Source organism: Lycium barbarum, chromosome 7 (genome assembly GCF_019175385.1).
Source record: "Lycium barbarum isolate Lr01 chromosome 7, ASM1917538v2, whole genome shotgun sequence".
NCBI classification, from domain to species: domain Eukaryota; kingdom Viridiplantae; phylum Streptophyta; class Magnoliopsida; order Solanales; family Solanaceae; genus Lycium; species Lycium barbarum.
This window is the reverse complement of record NC_083343.1, coordinates 9,648,200-9,667,145: the sequence shown is the minus strand read 5'-3', so window position 1 is coordinate 9,667,145 and position 18,946 is coordinate 9,648,200. Positions and strand designations below refer to the sequence as shown.

Here is an 18,946-nt window from a genome sequence, read left to right as displayed (position 1 = left end):
TTACAGAGAAAAGGACCAAAATCATCCATAATGTTTGGGTTTGGATCAAAATCATACATATTCTTTCACATGGTGCACTAATAGTACATTATGTTTGCATAAGTGGTGCACTTTTAGTCACAATCCCAAATAAATTTGACGGAAAAGAACAAAAATGCCCCTGAACTTTTAGAAAAGGTATAAAAATACCCTTTATTCATCTATTTTGCTAAAACTACCCCTCAATTCAACTTTTTGGCTCATTTATTCCCCTTGACTAACGGACAACACTAATTTTTTTTAAAAAAATAAAAAAATAAATTGCACATGACATTTTATTACTGAAAAATTGATTTATTCTTTTAAAAAGAAATCTGAAAAATCGTTATTTGTAGAATAAGGAAAAATAATTCTACATGACAAAGGATTACTGATAAGTAAGTTTTTTTTTTAAAAAAAAAAAAGAATTATTAATATTTAAGCCCTTCGTAGTCATAAAATCTCACATGCAAAGGATCCAATGAACTGACTTCCACATATGTAATCCATAATTGTTCCATTTGCCCAATTGCCTCGTACTTTTCAAATATTCCTCTAAGCTATCTCTCAAACTCTTTGTTGCTGACACATAAACATGTTACTACCATATTTTTTAAGATTGTAATTTAAGTTTATGTATTTTATACACTAAACAGTATGACAATATATACTTTGTCACAATCCAAATTCATAACAGATATTGTCAGATTTGATCCAACATATAAATCTCATGAATTTATCTCTTGCTATGTCATACTTCAAGCCCAAAACATACATACCCTGTAAAATTTGTGTTATACCTTATGTATATAGCACTTCATTTTTTCCCGATATGATATATTCTTAAGGTAACATATGTGTGCCCTTCGTCATAAGATTCTGTATAGAAGTGTGATAACATACAGCTCCCTTAGAAATTCAGCTTCCTTGTTAAAGTTTGTTTCATCTTCGTACTGTGGGAGTTCGATCCCGACACCAAGCGCATTATACTTATTATCCGTTTCGATCTAACAAACCTTATTACTTTGTTCCTTCGACTATGCCTTATCGAGCTAGAAACATGGGCGCGTTCATATGAATTTGTGCTTTTTTATATATTATAATACTCACTTTATTCCCCTTATTCTGAGATGAAATTATTTGCTAAAGTGTCTTATGCACCCTTGTTTTAGAAGCTTGTCAGGTCAAAAGCCTATTGATCCTTCTTAAGACCATCATCGACTCGTCCGACGTATGTATATGGCATCGGAAAATTTCACCATCAAAGTACTTAAATATCATTTACAAGTAACTATTACAAATTTGGATGAGAAATCTTAACAAGCTTTAGGACAAGATTAGTCATTATTACTCTAACTTCCATCGAAACCACAAACAAACAAGAAGAAATTTTAATGATCATAGAGCCTTTCCAACAAGCCAAAAGAAAACAATTTTTTTTAAAATTGTTGAATAATATATGTTAAGTATAAGCGATATACACCAAGTATTATGAATTTCTACATTATCAATGATTATAATAAATTATTAGTTTCTCTTTGGATCATCATATTAGGCTATACAAAGCTATTACTTATTCTTATAATTTATAACAACACATACCTAGTACATTTTCACAGGTGAGATATGGGAGGCTGGATATACGCAGATCTTACCCCTATGTTTGTGGGTAGAAAGGTTGTTTTCGGTAAACCCTTGACTCAAGAAAAAAAGAACCTTTTCAGACCAATTTTGAAAGAAATGCATGAGTCAAAAGCTATGACGAAAATATGAAGGAAGGAAGAAAGAAAGAAAGAAATTACTGCCAGTAGAGGTAGTAAAAATAACCAAAGTCAAAGAAATAGTCGCAAAATATGAAAATCAAAGAAAGAAAGAAAGTACTGGAGGTGATAAAAAGGTCGACTACCTACTAGCCATCTATACCCTAATCCTCGACCTTCATACTTTCTGTCTAGAGTCATGTCCTCAGTGAGCTGAAAATGTGTCATGTCCCTTCTCATCACCTCTCCCCAATTCTTCCTTGGTCATTTATCTCTACCTCTCCTCAAACCTACCACTGCTAACCTCTTACATCTTCTCACTGGGGCATCTGTGCTCTTCTTCTTCACATGTTCGAACCATCATAGCCTCGCTTCCCGCATCTTGTCTCTCCTAGGATGTCCGTACATTCATCTAAGCATCTTCATCTCTACACCTTCATCTTATAAACGTGTGAAGTCTTGACTGGCCATCGTTATAACTAAGGGTGTACAAAGAAAATCGACAAACCGCACCAAACCGATAATTCAAATCAAACCGAGAAAAAACCCGACTAGTGGTTTGGTACTTGAACAAAAACCCCACCATAATTGGTTTGGTTTGGTTTTAACTAAAAAAAGCCAAATCGAGCGTAACCAAACCAATCCGACATTACATGTACACAATTTTTTAAATATATTTTATACATAAAAGATTTACTTATAATGTAATTTATAAATATTTCTTAAGCTTTTTCATAGTTTTTGTCTGTTAACATATTATTTCAAGTTTGGACTTAGAATTTTGAATGTTCCAATAAGTTTTATAGCCCATAGATGTTAGGAACTCAAAAGTAAGTCCAAACCAAAATCAAATCAATACTAATGCATATAAAAAAAGTAATTCAATCCTACCATTAGGAATGACAATAATATTGGATAGCTATTTTTTAGTTTTGCGTTGTTAATTTAGACAACAAAAATATATGCATAACTTATTTTTTTTCTTAGTCATATAATTGATACTTATTAGCCGTACTTATTTAAGCATGAATTAGGGTTTTTAGATGATGATCTTTTTCATTATGCCTTATTAATTAGCAATATTTATTTTATGCTATTTCATTATCTTTTTGGTTGAATATTTTATTACAATGTCATCACTCATTTCACATTTTTGTTTTTTTCTTAAGAAACACTTTAATTGTACAGTTGTATCTTACTAGGACTAAATAAATATTTGAAGTAAAAGTTATATTTTGTATGAAGATTTTTCCGGAAAAAAAAACACCCAAAGTCGAAAAACCCGACTTTTATTGGTGTGGTTTGATTTATCGATTTAAAAACTCTACATAATTGATTTGATTTGATATTTGAAAAACCCGAAATAATCCGGACCATGTACACCCCTACGCCCCTAGTTATAACTTATAAGTCAAACATAATTTAACTGTGTAATATTTTTTCACCTAATTGCATAGAAATAAAACTTTAAAATGATAATTTTCGGGTGGTCAAAGGTCAAAAATCCAGAAGTGCACGAGGGAAGGTATAGTAGTGGAACAAACAGGATGAATCAGCGTTTGAGCCGCACGAGGGGAGATCTCTGCTCTGCTCTGAGATAAAGCTTTATTTCTTCACTTTGTTCTGTTCAAAAAACCTTACTCTTATTATTCTATTGCCTTCTTCCACATGGGGTTGCTCTTTTTCTACCTTCTTTTTTTTAACCCCTTCCTCATATAATATTATTCTTGGCGGTGCAACATTAGTCAGGAAGAAAAAGAACAAGACACATTAAGAATGAAATATTTAACATTATGTTGTTCAACTAGTGGGTTTTCTTCTTCTTCTTTTTTTTTTTTCATTTTTTTTTAGGGGTGGAAAGGGTGGGGATTGGTGGGTGGGGCTCTTTTGATTTTTCACCCTATATTCGGTATCTATTTTAAAGTTCGGACCAATCCGATTTGTGCAGCGTAAGGCATATTAAGAGGCGTCCTGTCTAACAACTCTTAGTGGTGACAGGGTTAGTCTTCTAGCAGCGAATTTGACTAGTCATGATATATCGTGACGGCAATTTCAAGGCCAAAGTGCATAAATATTTGCTTTTGGTGCCGTCATTTAACTTATACCAGAAGTTAAACGAAATTGCAAGTTTAATCGCTTCAGACACAACTTCAGACATTCACGATTGCAATTGCGAAATTCACGTATGAAGTTTAGCAAACTGCGGACATTTTTGTCTGAAGTGTAACCTTGAGAATGCCAAACATCGGACGTTTTCACTTGAAGTTTGGTATTGCTTACCAAAGCTAAATTACGACATTTTTACACTAGGCAAGGCCAAACTTTAAACATTTTTACATGAGATTAGGGCATATATTTGGTTGAAAGCATGAAGTCCATGAGAATAAATATAACCCCGCCCCGCCCCATTACCATCTCTATTCGTGCTCGCCCACAGTGTCATTGCGGTCTCTAATTCGTCGACTGCAGGACAGGATGAATCCCCGAAACAGAACCTACATCCGGCAGTATACGATAGTACATTTATTTATAAATGCGTTATTGGGAAATGAAGATTGTGTAGCTAAAGCCTTAAACAGTTCCAGCAAGGGTCACACAGGCTAAAGCCTTAAACAGTTCCAGCAAGGGTCATTCAGGCAGACATACTTACAATATATGATGATACCATTATTTTACAGTGTGCAGATTCCTCAACAAACTAGCCAATAATCGATGACGTAGATATTTTTCTGCATCCAATCACATACTAATCAATTTTTTATAGTAGTGTTGTTCGAACTCAGCTCGAGCACACCTTAACTATTTCACTTGAGCACACCTCAACTATTTCACTTGATACATGTTATCTTTGCATCAGCATATGTACCGAGATAACTCTATACTCCAAAGCTTAAGCAACAGAGAAGAAATCAGTAAACGGTTTTTCTCTACTGGAACTTGAATCTCCCAAGATTTTCATCCAGTTCACTGACCGTTAGTCACACCTTGGGTGGATGTGCATACTAATCCTTACTTCTCCACAGACCAAAGATGTTTCTTCCTTCTTCTTCTTCTTCCCTCATTTTTTTTTTTTTTGAAGGAAAATAATTAGCATCATAATATAGATACTATCTGAATTAAGAAGCTGAATTCAGGACTATTAAAAATATAGAAGTAGATTCCAATAAACCTGTGATGGCAAGTACCATAAATGCATATTACATGTGCGCTGATAGTGTCCAGTTACATTGTCTTAAACAGCAGTATTATTCACAATAAAGAATGATCTTTAACTGCCGGAATCAACTTTACTATTATCTACAGGTTGAGATACATTGCACATCGAAATGAGTACAATTATATACCAAAACAGGGAAAATAATGTGCTTTAAACCAGCCAAAGATCAGCATTTTTGTGCGGAAAACATGATAAAAGAGCCCTGAACTTTACTGGTATAGTTGACAAGACCGCAGGTTGTCACCAAGTCTTCAATCTCCTCTTCAGTAAAAAAGTTGTAAGTTAGACTGGATTGTCCAGCACCCTGCGATCAAAAGGAAAGTCACTTTCATATCTCGACAAAAACAATCATCTATAAGATACGAGCCCTTTTCCACTATTATGAGTCTTGACCATAGATTTTTCCGGTTTGTCATGCTAACTGTTAGACTGGATAGATGACAATGCGTGTTTGGTATGGAGGAAAACATTTTTCATTCCAATTTTCTCATGTTTGATTGGTCAATATGTTTTGGAAAATATTTTATCTAGAAAAAACAAGTTCCTTAAAAATAAGGAGAATGACTTCCCTAATGGAAGTAGGGAAAACAAGTTCCATAAATGACATTTCATATTCATTGTCTTCTCCCGATCCATCCAATGCCCCGCCACCCTTGAACCCCCACGCTCCATCCCATCCCACCCCTATAGTGTTTTGCTACATTACATATAAATGCTCTTGCGAATAATTTTTTTTTTTTTTTGCTTAGTTACCCAGCACCAGAAAATAAGTAAGAAATCCACTTGCTTTCCAAGAAAACATTTTCCTTCATACCAAAACACACCCTATATTAGCACTTTTTGGTTAGTGTCTAGCAGCTTCTAATATAGGTAAGTGTTCTAGTGGGAAGAAAGCCGAATAATTTTATGTTGCATTACATGTTGCTCGGACTCTCCAAAAATGTTGCTGCACCCGTGTTGGATTCTCCAAAAATGCACTAGTTTTGGAGAATCCCACACGCACTCGTCTACATTTCTGAAGACTCTGCAACATCTATTATGTGTTTGTAACTAGTTTGTATTCTTTGACAAGTATAATCAATCAATTTCATGTGAAGTGTAAAATGGAGAAAATTGAGTCTAATCATAAAATGGAAAACAAAATTCACCTGCAGCAAAGCCTTCAATATCGTAGGAGCTGTAGGATTAACTCGAAGAAATGTAGTACCAACAAACACACCCCCACTACGCAAAATCCGGTTAATTTCAGCAATCTGACAGACAAACAGACGGCATCATTAGTTCAAAGCTCAACTTCATTCAATGATTTGGGAATGCCATAAAATCACTGAACTTTGGTAAGCAGCAAAAATTTAAGACTAAAGAAAGGAATCCAAATTTCAATATTACAACCAAAAGTCATTAAAGGGTCCACTGGCTCATCAAGAATAAGACATTGGCGTAAGCAAATACCACAACTATAGGTAGACATAGAAATGATTAAGCTGTTTACCCGGACCACATCACTTGCTCCTGGTTTAAGTTTCCCAAAACTAACTTGGTTATGAAATACTTATCATCAGCTAATACTCAGGACGTGGTGTACAAATTATGTAATTCCTCTTCCATTTCCTGCCCTTAAAATGAGCTCACGTTTCTATAAACATTTTCAGACTCTTAGGGCCTCAAGGTCAGTATCCTAAAAAGATAATCCCTTTACCCAAAATCAGTTTTTAAGTTGTAAATGGGTGCGTATAAGGGGGCATGAACTCTCGGGTTTTATGAAAATAGGTAAAAGTGACGCCATGAGTACAATTACTGTAAACTTGTACTACTATTTGTTTTATGAAAATAGGTATTATATTGGAAAGGCCCAAAAGACAAAGCTGGATGTTCAATTTTGGACCAATTGAGATTTTAATTTGGCAACAGCAGAAGCTAGAGGGCCATATATATTGCAGCTTCAACTGAAATAGATCTACCAATTCAATCCCAATTGACATGGTTAAGTAACCGTAAAGTTAATCCCAAGTACGAAAAACAAGCCCGAAGCGTAAAACTCATATCATCAATATTAAAGTACAAGGACATACAAGCTATTGGAATGAATGTAGAATTAACTAACAACATAACATAATGGAAACAAAGGATCCATACAGGCATACTAACTAGTTGGAATTAAAACTTAGTTTTGGAACACTTATACTAGCTCTAGCTTTTGCACGAGACCTTTTAGTCTAGTTCGAAACCTAATGTCAATGCAGGGTTAAGTGTGCGAGAAGCTCTAGTCAAATAAGACACCTAATTAACCTTATAATAATATTATTATTTTTAGGGCAAAGGTTCAAATTTGCCCGTGAACTATGCGAAAAACAAATTTGCCTTCCGTTGATAGTCGGGGTCAAATATGCCATTGCCATTACTAAAATTGGCTAAATTTGCACTTATTTTCAAACGGCGGAAGCTTAGCGCCAGGTGATGCCACGTGCCCCGCAATTAAAGATTTCTTTTTAAACGGAAGGCAAATTTGAACCTTTCGCATAGTTCAGGGGAAAATTTGACCCTTCTCTCTAATTTTGAGTTTTTAACTTTTTTTTTTTTTTCCTCCTTTCTCTTTCCCTGCCACTACCTCCACCACCAATTACCTTTCTTCCTCCTTTCTTCTTGTCTCTCCCCACCGCCATTGCTACTATCTTCTACTCCCTTTTCCTTTATCTTTCTCTCTTCCCACTACCCCACAACCACCTCCACCAGGAGGGGAGGCGCTAAACGTCGAACCTGCAACATATATACTATTTTAATGCAAGTGTATAGCTGCATAGGGGTCAAAGGATGGAGGAAGAACGAGCGACGGTAGTGGTGGGAAGAGAAAAAGGAGGAATAGAAAAAAAACAAGATTAGGGAGAAACATCAAATTTGCTCCTGAACTATGCGAAAGGTTCAAATTTACCCTCCGTTTAAATCAAAATTAATCCTTAATTGCGGGACAAGTGGCATCACCGGATGCTAGGCTTCCATCATTTGAAAATAAGAGCATATTTAGCCCATTTTAATAACGGAGAGGCCACATTTAACCCTACCTATTAATAGAGGGAAAAATGTGTTCTATTTCATATAGTTTAGGGGAAAATTTGACCCTTTGCCCTTATTATTATTTATACAACTTTTTTAAACTTACTTTTCACTTTTATTTTATTATGATGATATGATATGAGCTTAAATGAAGAAATAGTCATTCATATAGCAGACCTTAACTTGATTGGGACTGAGGTGTAGTTATTGTTGTATCGGAATAGAATGGAGTTATGGATCAGATAGAGCGGAATGGTATAAAGGACTGATATAGCTGAACTTGACTAGTTTGGGATTGTGCAGTAGTTTATCTATTAAGTCAAAGGTGATTTTTTCAAGAAAGATTAAAATTTAGACAACTTACTGCATTGGATGGAGATGGCCAGCAATGCAAGGCAGCACCTGCGTGTACAGCATCGACTGATCCTGAAAAGAAGGGTAATCTGGAAACATCTGCCCTTACAAGAGCTAGATTGCTGCAAATACAAAGAGAAGTTCAATTATATCTTTCTTGAAAGATAACTCCAAATTAATGAGAATTTCAATCAAAATAACTTACGAGCTTAAGATACTTTCATCAGTCTTGACGAAATCATAACACTGGCGAAGCATGTTTTCAGAAAAGTCAAGTGCAATGACTCTTGAATAGGCCCTAGATTTGGCAAATTTCCTGGAAAACAATCCGCTGCCACAGCTAACATCTACAAGAACTCCACCTTCAGCCACTTTAAAGTACTCTTGAGCCATATTAAACTGCATAAATATCAAAAGAACAATCATATTCTTAGTGACTTCCACCACTTGACCAACCCACCACCCCCATAATGTTTTCCAATTACATATAAATGATCTTGGGGCAATATTTTTTTGCTTACTTACCAAATCCTAGAAAATAAGTAAGAAAACCACTTATTTTTCAAGAAAACATTTCCCTTCCTACCAAACACACCCTAAGGGTGTGTTGGGTATGAAGGAAATTCAATTTTCTCATGTTCGTTTGGTTAAAATTCTTGGAAAACATTTTCTTTAGGAAAACAAGTTCCTTAAAAATGGGAAAAATGACTTCCCTAATAAAAGTAGGGAAAACAAGTCCACAATTAGCATTTCAACGACCACCCTACCACCCCCAACCACCAAACCCCAACAACTCCCACAGCCCCATGCAGCTCCCCCACCCACCACCCCATCCCCCACCCCCACTCCCGAATTTTCTACTTCATATTTAAATTTTACCTATATAAAAAATTTATAAAAATGGAAAGATTGCGTGGTTAAATTTGGTATGGGGTGGGTGGTGGGGGCTGGTTGTAGTTAGGGGGTGGGGGTGTTGGTGGGATGGATAAGAAAAAAAATTCCATTTTTTATAAAAGTAAAATAAAATATATGAAATAGAAAATTTGGGAGGGGGTAGGAGGGTTGGATAAAGCGGTGGTGTGGGGTAGGGGTAGGTGAAGATGAAGTGCGTTGGAGGGTGGTGGTTGGGTGGGGGTGGGATTTGGTTGGGGGGTGGGTGGTGGGGTTAGGGTGGGGTTGGTGGGGCGTGGGTGGTATCTTCCGAAAAATATTTTCTACCAACCAACCGAACATGAGAAAATAAGTAAGAAATTCACTTATTTTCCACTACCCAACCGAACATGAGAAAATAAGTAGAAATTCATTTATTTTCCAAAAAAACATTTTCCTTGGAAAACATTTTCCTCTATACCGAACATACCCTAAGTGTAGCATGTTTTATTTCATTAAGCCCCTAATATACTACAATATGGAGAAATTAATGGATAGGTGACAACCTCTTCTTTTTTTTTTTTGATGACATGGGAACCCGCAGCCGCTACCCTTTGGGTGCGCACAGGGTAAACCCAGCTCCTGTGCAATAGCTCGCAAACCACACAAGAAAGGTAACCCGCACTAGGCAAGCCCTGTGCGACTAGCTCGACCCAGAAGGCAAATCCCCTGCTATCGTAGGCAGGGGGTTTCGAACCTGAGACCTCCATTATGAAAGCCCCATGCTCAACCAACTGAGCCACCCTTGCGGGTTAGGTGACAACCTCTTTTACATCGAGGAAGGTGAAAAATTTAGTTAATGCTTAGTTATCCAACCAATAAATGTAAGATAAATCTAATCATAGTAATTAAAATTTACCTCTTCATCAGGACCAGGAAAACCACCTTGGTTAAAACTTTGACGCCAGCCTCTCTCATACAGGAATGAAACAACTGGACTCCTTGGAAAGGTAAGAGCGTCAGCAATTAGAAATAAATTTTTTGGAATATCTAAATAAATTTTTTGGAATATCTAAAAACAACACACGAATTCTGAAACGCCTCTATTACAAGCTTTAACTTGATATATCAGGAGCCCAACAAAAAGAAGTAGAATAAGGAGATAAACCGTTTTTTCATAAATCAATAAATTTTACTTCGGATATGATAGTTGTAAACTTGTAATAGAAATGGGGTGAAAATCAAATCAAGGCAAATATTGTGAACAGACTAGCCAGAAGGTGCTTCCAGTAATAGAGAAGAAAAGCATAACTCGACTAAAACAACCAAAGAAATGAAAATCAAAAGATAAAATGTTATAGATCAAGAGAAAGACAACAGCAGCAAGGGGCTAAGAACAAATAGACTTTTAGCTAGAAAATTAATTGCTAGAAACAAACAGCATATACAAACAACCAATTGAATAGAGAGGGTATGACGACTTAGAAACTGCTCCCTCCGTCCTAATTTATGTGACATTCTTTCCATTTTTGTCAGTCCCAAAAAAATGACAATAACATACCCAGTGTAATCCCACAAGGTGGGATCTAGGTAGGGTAGAGTGTACGGCAGACCTTACACCTGCCTCATGGAGGTAGAGAGGTTGTTTCCAAAAGATCCTCGGCTCAAGTAACGCATATCAAAACAGTTTTAGCCAAAAAAATCCAGCAGTAAAGCAGACATATCAAATAATAGAGAAATCATTACAAGAATGACATATTTCCATATTTTAGTAACAATTTAATTTCATCTTCCCATTTTACCCTAAATAAAATGATTTATAGCCACAGAAAGTTCTATGGCTTATTCTAGACCACAAGTTTCAAAAATCTTTCATTTTCTCTTAAACTTCACGCCCAGTCAAACACCTTCACTTTAATTGGGACGGAGAGAGTAACATTTTTTCCAAATACCAAATACTCCCTCCATTCCATTTTATGTGACACTATTTCCTTATTAGTTTGTTCCAAAAAGAATGGCACCTTCCTATAATTGGAAGTAAATTTAACATTAAACTTCCCATATTACGCTTAATGGCACGCTTTTATAGACAGCAAAAGTTTCATGGCATGTTTATAACCATAAGTTCCAAAAGTCTTTTGTAACACCCCGAACCTTTAACCTAAGCTTTGACCATGATCCTAGACTTAGAAAATCAGATAAAGAACGTGAAAATTGAAATTTCCCTGTTTAGTTATAAGATAGTGGTTTACACCCATGAATAGTGACCGTATTTCAGTATACGGCCCGTAATCCAAGTCGTAAACTGAAACCGAGGATTTCTGAGCATTCTGGAATTTGGCAATTTGATGTCAAATGGTTAAATACAGACCGTATTTCAAAATACGGCCCGTATTTCAAAACGTATTTGGAATTTGGGAAAACTTCCTTCAGGAAAGTTGTAGAGCTTTGAAATACTTTTCCAACGGTATATTATGGGGGTCAAACGGATATCTGTGCAAAGAGTTATGGCTATTTTACTGAAGAGAGGCAGTGCTGTCCGTATTTCAAAATACGGCCAGTATTTAACTGGGCCGAAAAAATTATTTTTCCAGAACAGTATATATTCGTCCATATCAGTTCAAATCATTATTTTTCATTCCTTCAAACTTCCTACCCTCTTCCGTCATCAAGAACACCAAAGTAAGCCTACTCTAATTATTCCAACTCAATTCTAATACCTATCCTTGTAATCTAAACAAGAAATTATCATTCTAAAACTAGGGTTTTCAAGAAAATCCATCTCAAGGTTCAAGAATTCAAGATTTTGGAAATTTTCTTCAAAGCTCAAGTCTTTAATTCAAGTTTTGGAGCGATTTAAGGTATGTAGAGTTACTATCTACGTGTGGGAACATCATTGTTCTTCCCCACGCCTCATAATCCATAAAATTATGATTCTCTACTAAAACTAGGATTTCTATACCATGCTCATAATAACCCTAGGTCCATGTCCATGTCCATGATTATATTATGTATGAATTGTTATAATTCCATCATTGAGTTCTTAATATTTCTTTATGATTATTGAGAATCCGTCCGTAATCTATGAAAACCCATATCTTGTATTCCATGAGTTCTTGCATGCATGTTTTTGACTAAGAATGATTGTTTCATGAATATCCTACATGTTTACAAGTTTTCATGCAACTGTATTATATAATTACTTTCATGCTATGATACTAGATACATACATACTAAATACAATTTATTTCATGAAACCATGTTTACAAGTTATTTCGTGAAATCATGATTACAAGACAAGTACAAGTTAATTCACGAAAATCATGGGCTTCTTAGCCAACTATATTATGTTCATGTTTTTGGGAGTTGCACGAATTACCGAGAAGGCTCAGATAGCCTGAAACTATGTAGCCACCATAGGACAAGGATCGCTCCGCCCAGTTAGGACGATACCTTAATTTTACACTGAATGGATCCATCAGGCACGATACCACCTCATACCCTGGCAAGGTATGGGGGCTCTGCTGGTCCGGCGAGGTACCAGACTCCACGTACCCACGTGGTGATATCACATGTCGGTTTATGAAATGCTCTCCCCACTTATCATATTTTACTTATGTTATATATATATATATATATATGTACTCATGCTCATGCTCATGTTCATGTCCAGGTTTTCAGTTTCAGTTCTTATCATGTTATTCCATGTCCCATGTTATTTCTTTCAGTTGCTTTACATACCAGTACATTCAATGTGCTGACGTCCCCTTTTATTGCCCGGGGGCCTGCATTTCACGATGCAGGTACGTATTTTACAGGACGTCGCATCTGCTTAGTAGGATTTGCTAGTATCAGCTCATTGGTGAGCCCCATCTCATTCGGGGTTTAGTCAGTTATCTTTATTTTACTAGTCATGCATTTAAAGGTATGCTGCGGGGCCTTGTCCCAGTAAGTATGTTTCCCAGTCAGACTCATGATAGAGGTTTCGTAGACTAGACAAGTCAGTTATGTTATGTCAGACATTCGGAGTCGTATAGTCATTTTGGCTCATTCATGTTATTTCCGCACTCATGTTTAAACAAGTATTTTTATTAAGTATTATGACTTACTATGTTTTATAAAGGCTCATCATGCATTCACGTTATATTCTGCTCATGTTATGCCTTATGATGATTCAGCAAGCCATGTGGTTCGCTCGGTCACATGCAGTAAGGCACCGAGTGCCGTGTTTCGCCCAGGCCATGGTTCGGGGCGTGACATCTTTCTTCTTCCTTTAAACTTTGTGCCTCTTAGTAAAGCTACACCACATAATTTGAAAAAGGAGGAAGTAGCTTTTATGGACAACCTATTGAGTGAGGGAGCATGGACTTGGATGCAAGTACAGATGTCCAGTAGAAGTGCATTGCACCGCAGGGTGTGGCCTAGTTGTCAATGAAGTCGGTTCAAAACTAAGAGGTCTTAGGTTCAAATCGAGCAAATACAAAAACACTACGTGATTTCTTCCCATTTGTCCTAGCCTTGGTGGACAGAGTTACTAGTACCTGTTGTTGGTGGGAGGTGGAAGGTATCCCATGGAATTAGTTGAGGTGTGCAAGCTAGCCCGGCACCACAGTTATCAAAAAAAAAAAAATGACAAGTTGCATTGAAAAAGTAGCAAGGGAGGTTTTAGGCTTATGGTGGTAGAAGTAGGAGGTGCACAGAGCTGTTAAAGCAAAAGAAGAGTAATAAAGGATGTCACCAATAGAGAAAATGAAGGAGCCTTTGAAGAGTATATGTGAGCTACGAGAGAAGCTAAAAAAGAGGCTGGCAAAGTTGTGGTAAAACTTTACAATGACTTGTACCAAAAGCTAAGGACACAAGAAGAGAACAAAGAAACGCTTGCCTAGTGCGGTTTACCTCTCCTGTGTGGTTTGCGAGCTATTGCACAGGAGCTGGGTTTACCTTGTGCGCACCCAAAGGGTAGCGGCTGCGGGTTCCCATGTCATCATAAAAAATAAAAAAAATAAAAAAAAAAAGAAGAGAACAAAGAAACGCATAAGCTATTATGACTGAGAGAAGAAGATTAGTAAAGATATGAATCAAGTTATGTGTATCAAAGAAGCTTTCTGTCCAGATTTGATAGGAGAAACGGGCAATAAAGAGGAGATGGCGTGCCATTTCGATAAATTTTCCAACAGAAATTACAAGGATAACTTTACAGATCTTCATCATTATGGATCAGATAGTTATTCTTATAGAATTCTTGGAAGTGCCTTGGAGAGATTGTAGTACCGTAAACCAAGCTATCCAATGTCATTTAACATGTGGAATGATGCCAAACAAGTGGAAAAAAAAGTACCTTGGTTCCAATATATTAGAACAAAAAAGATATTCAAAGTCGTGCAAAACTATCTTGGTATTAAAGTTGTTTGTATATATTCAAAAGACAAAAAAACAACTGAAGAAGTTTATCCCCGGTACGCTCAATTCGATTTTATTCTTTTTCTCCTAATGGATCGAGGGTCTATCGGAAACAACCTCTCTACCCATTTTAAAGATTACAGGATTTTTATTTCAAGCTCAAATGTAAATGTCTAACAGTCCAAGGTCCATGCCTAAAAATGGGATAGCTATTAAGTATGTAAAAGAAGTAAAGCTACACACCGATACCAATGCTTTTGCTTATCTGTGTGGTGTTTACCAGAACAAAACGATATGTAACAGAGGGGGTATGAAAAGATACTGACGTCAAACTAGAGTCAACATTTTTTAGGCAAATATTTTCAGAGCCCAAAAACTAATTGGCAATTAACAATCAATCAGTACCAATAAAACTGGAAATTATTTAATCAAGCAACTACATGAAATTTGAACAGCGCTATGATACCTGAATAGCTCAGTCCGAGTTGGCTTAGATTCTCTATATTCTTTTGTTCCGGAAGTCACAGTGAGATCAAGGTAGATATTTTTGCTTGAATATGACTTATTACATTTATCACATTTGAAGCCCGATCTGTAGATTGTTGGTCTGTAAGTGAATTAAATTGAAAGTCAAACAACGATTACGCCACACCTCGAATCACTGCAATTATGCATTTTCTATCTGAAAGACTAAACTTACACGTCATTCTAAAAAAAAAAAAAAAAAGGACTAAACTTACACGTTAAATCCTGAAGGGCCTTTTCTCATAAGTGGTTCATAACAAATTGGGCAAGCAAACAATTCAGCTTCTTTAGTATCCTGAGCTGGAGTTCTCAATTCCTGAACAAGACAGGAGAAAAGATTATACCATAAACTGAATAAGAAATGTTATGTATCACATAACCACATTTAGCTTTAAACTTTAAGGGGTCGTTTGATTGCTGGTTAGAGTTACGCGAATTGATTTGCAGGGTTTAGTTATTCATGGGTTAGCTATTCCATCTTCCACCCCCCATAAAATAATACATAAACTAGCTCATAACTTATACCTATTTTAATTATGTCGGATTGTAAACTGATAACCTCAAACCGTACTTGGTGTGCTGAATTTTATACAACAACATACCCAGTGTAGTCCCACAAGTGGGGTCTAAGAAGGGTAGTGTGAACGCAAACCGTAATCCTTTCTTGGTAGGCAGAGGATTGTTTCCGATAGACCCTTGGCTCAAAGAAAGCAAATCAAAGTAGTTCAGAAAGCATGACAAAGCATCCGGCATAAATGACAGTAATAACAGCAAAAAAATACAATAATCCCAGCACAGGAAACACCGATAGTAACAGAAATCAAAGAACAAGAGAATAATACTGGTACTGGAAACTAATTGAACAGTAAACTAAGAGACAAAGCTCAACCACCTCCTAACCTTCTACCCTAATCCATGTCCTCCATAAAACATGATAACTATTTTGATTTAATCATTTATACACATTTCTATTTTACCCAGCATCCAATTGCATTCAACACACTCATCAAAAAACTTAGCTCCCAAACATAAATTATAGTTACAATTAGCTAATAATTGCATTAATGTAGCAGCAAATAAGCCAAAAACCATTTCATGCATCATCAGTCTATGCATGGGCCGAGCCAAGGTATAAATTCCTCCGAAAATTACATTCCCTTCTATATAAGGTCAAAATTATTCTTTACGTATACACAGTAGGTGTTGTATCTCTTAGCTTCTTCGTGTGTTTACTTCTTTATATTTCAAATACTCTTAATCAAAATCCTGGTTTCCGCTAAGTCTATGGTCCGACAACTTAAGCAGAACCAGAAAAAATAATAATAAACAAGAACCCCACAAAAATTACTACTACTACAAACAAAAAAAAAAAAAAAAGGTGGAATTAACTACGAACTTTGTCAATCTGTCAATAAAATGCTCATAGCTAATCAGAATTATTCAAAGATCCATCGCTAATTCGTTGTTTAGCTACAGAATTTGCCCATCGCTAATTCCAGTTGTTTTAGTAGTGATATTACCAAACACCAATAGACCATCTAATGCTCAAAAAAGAGACCCATATTCATAAATTCAAGTTCCAATTTGTGGGTTTCCTCATGCTTACCCAAAAAAAAAGGGGGGAAATAACACTCTCTGTCTATTTGGAGAAAATATTTACCCGAAATGGCCAATATTTTTAATATTACCCGAACTAACCTTTTTATACATTATTATACATTTTTCACAAGGTTAATACATTGCCTACAGTATATCGTATGTATAAATAAATACTGTTGCAAAAAACAAATGGCTATGCGGGTGTAAATTAAAAATATGGCTACGTGGATATATTATTTTATGTTGGATTGTATATTATCAAAAAAAAATCAGAATATAATCAGTACTGTGAAAAAAAAGGTTTCAAACTTTTCCAATTCCAAGAATTACCTGTTCAACAGCAACAACAGAGCTAGCTTTGATTCTTGAAGTCAATCCACTTGAGTAACACCGTTTAGGAACACTAATTCTTGAATTCCAAGAAACCCCATTTTGTGTTGTTGGAATTGAAGAACGATGATGATTTAAAGAAAGTGAAGGAGAAGTGGCCATTTGATGTAATTTAGCTACACTTTATGAGGGGTTTCTTGTCTTTTTCTTGGATTAGATTGTTTGTGAGTGTAGAGATATATAAATAAGCCTATGTAAATAGGTGTTTTCACAATGGAGAGAAGAAAGGGAGGGAGTTTTTTATGATTTTGATTCATTTTTTTCTTCTTCTTTTGTTTTGAGGATGAATATTGGCCACATCATGTTAGATTTTAGTTCTAGCTTCCAGGTCCCTCAGCCTATTTTATAAGAAAACTAGTCAATTTACCCGCGCGCATCATATAAGCAAATCAAATTTGATCGAAAAATAAGAGAAAATCTTTTTGTGTATGTGGTTAAAAAAAATCTCAAGAAAATATTTACGCACTTTAGTCCATATTTGAGTCTGTTACTCATTTTAGCCCACATTAAACGCCTTTTATATACTATTACACTCTTTTATAAAAGATTGATGCATTATTGTATAGTGTTTTCACCTCAGACATAATATTGTTCTCCTGAACTTTAGCTAAAGCTGCTACGACACACTCTACCTTTTAGGTCTTATAACTCTTTCTAAAAAAATTTTAAAACGGAATAATTATCACTCTAAGTGCTGACGTGACAAGGAGAGTGTATTTCACTCTCTTTAGGAGAGTAAGAAACATAAAATCTGACACGTGTTATTTTTTAATTGGGTACATCTTTAATTATAATTAAAGCTTTAAACATTTACCTATTTTTTTTTTTTAAATGTGGAAAACTGACTAATCTTTTCTATATGTGAAAAAAAATCTAGTTTTCCAGATGTAATTTTAAAAAAACAGGTTTTCCACATGTTAAAAAAATAATTAGTTTTTCAATTTTTTTTTATAAAAAATCAGTTTTTTCACATTTTGACAAGAAAAAACACTTTTTTCAGATTTTTTTTTTAAAAAAAACAATTCAGATTTAATTTAAAAATAAGAGTGCCCTAAAATAAGATGTGTCGTAGCAACTGCGTCAATCCATTTATTGGGCTACGTGGTGTAATATTTTATGAAATCCACGTTGTGTTGGAATAAAAGAACGATGATGATTCAAAGAAAGTGAAGGAGAAGCAGTAGTAGAAGTGGCCATTTGATAAATTCAGCTAAACTTGATGAGGGGTTTCTTGTCTTTTCTTTTGATTTGATTGTCTGTGAGTGTTGTAGAGGTATATAAACAAGCCTATGTAAATGGGTGTTTTCACAATGGAGAGAAGAAAGGGAGGGAATTTTTGATGATTTTGATTCATTTTTTGGTTCACTAGAAGTAGACTCTTTTGATTGAGGAGGAATATTGGCCACATCACGTTGATTTTAGTTTTACTTCAGAAAATATTGTGCTTTGTCCACGTGTCCAGCATGCAGGTCCCATGGCCTATTTTATTTGTCGGAATATATCGATAGCCTCTTAAATTTATCGATAAATTTCGTTCATACATATGTTTCGATTAAGCAGATGAATAGATAATAAAATGTTTTTGTAAAATATATCTGGATCAAATTTGGAAAAACTTTGTGCGAGTTTTCAAATATGGGTTAACCACTTAACATATGTTATTGCTTTTAATTATACACATTACTCTCAATAAGCCGTAAAATACAGGCTTATTCAAAGAAAGTGAAGGAGAAGTAGTAGAAGTGGCTATTAATGAAAATTT

At 35.5% G+C, this 18,946-nt stretch overlaps 1 protein-coding gene across 1 annotated transcript; it reads right to left on the bottom strand.

Annotated features, from left to right (window-relative positions):
* Positions 1-4,917: 4,917 nt before the first annotated feature.
* Positions 4,918-17,511, bottom strand: LOC132603087 (uncharacterized methyltransferase At2g41040, chloroplastic-like). The gene is made up of 8 exons (XM_060315972.1): positions 17,125-17,511; positions 15,411-15,511; positions 15,137-15,277; positions 10,190-10,271; positions 8,606-8,799; positions 8,411-8,522; positions 6,144-6,248; positions 4,918-5,299 (listed from the first exon to the last, which is right to left on the bottom strand). Exons 1-8 carry the CDS (start codon positions 17,284-17,286, stop codon positions 5,162-5,164), a joined length of 1,035 nt encoding a protein of 344 aa, XP_060171955.1. The 5' UTR covers positions 17,287-17,511; the 3' UTR covers positions 4,918-5,161.
* Between the last annotated feature and the right edge of the window lie 1,435 nt (positions 17,512-18,946).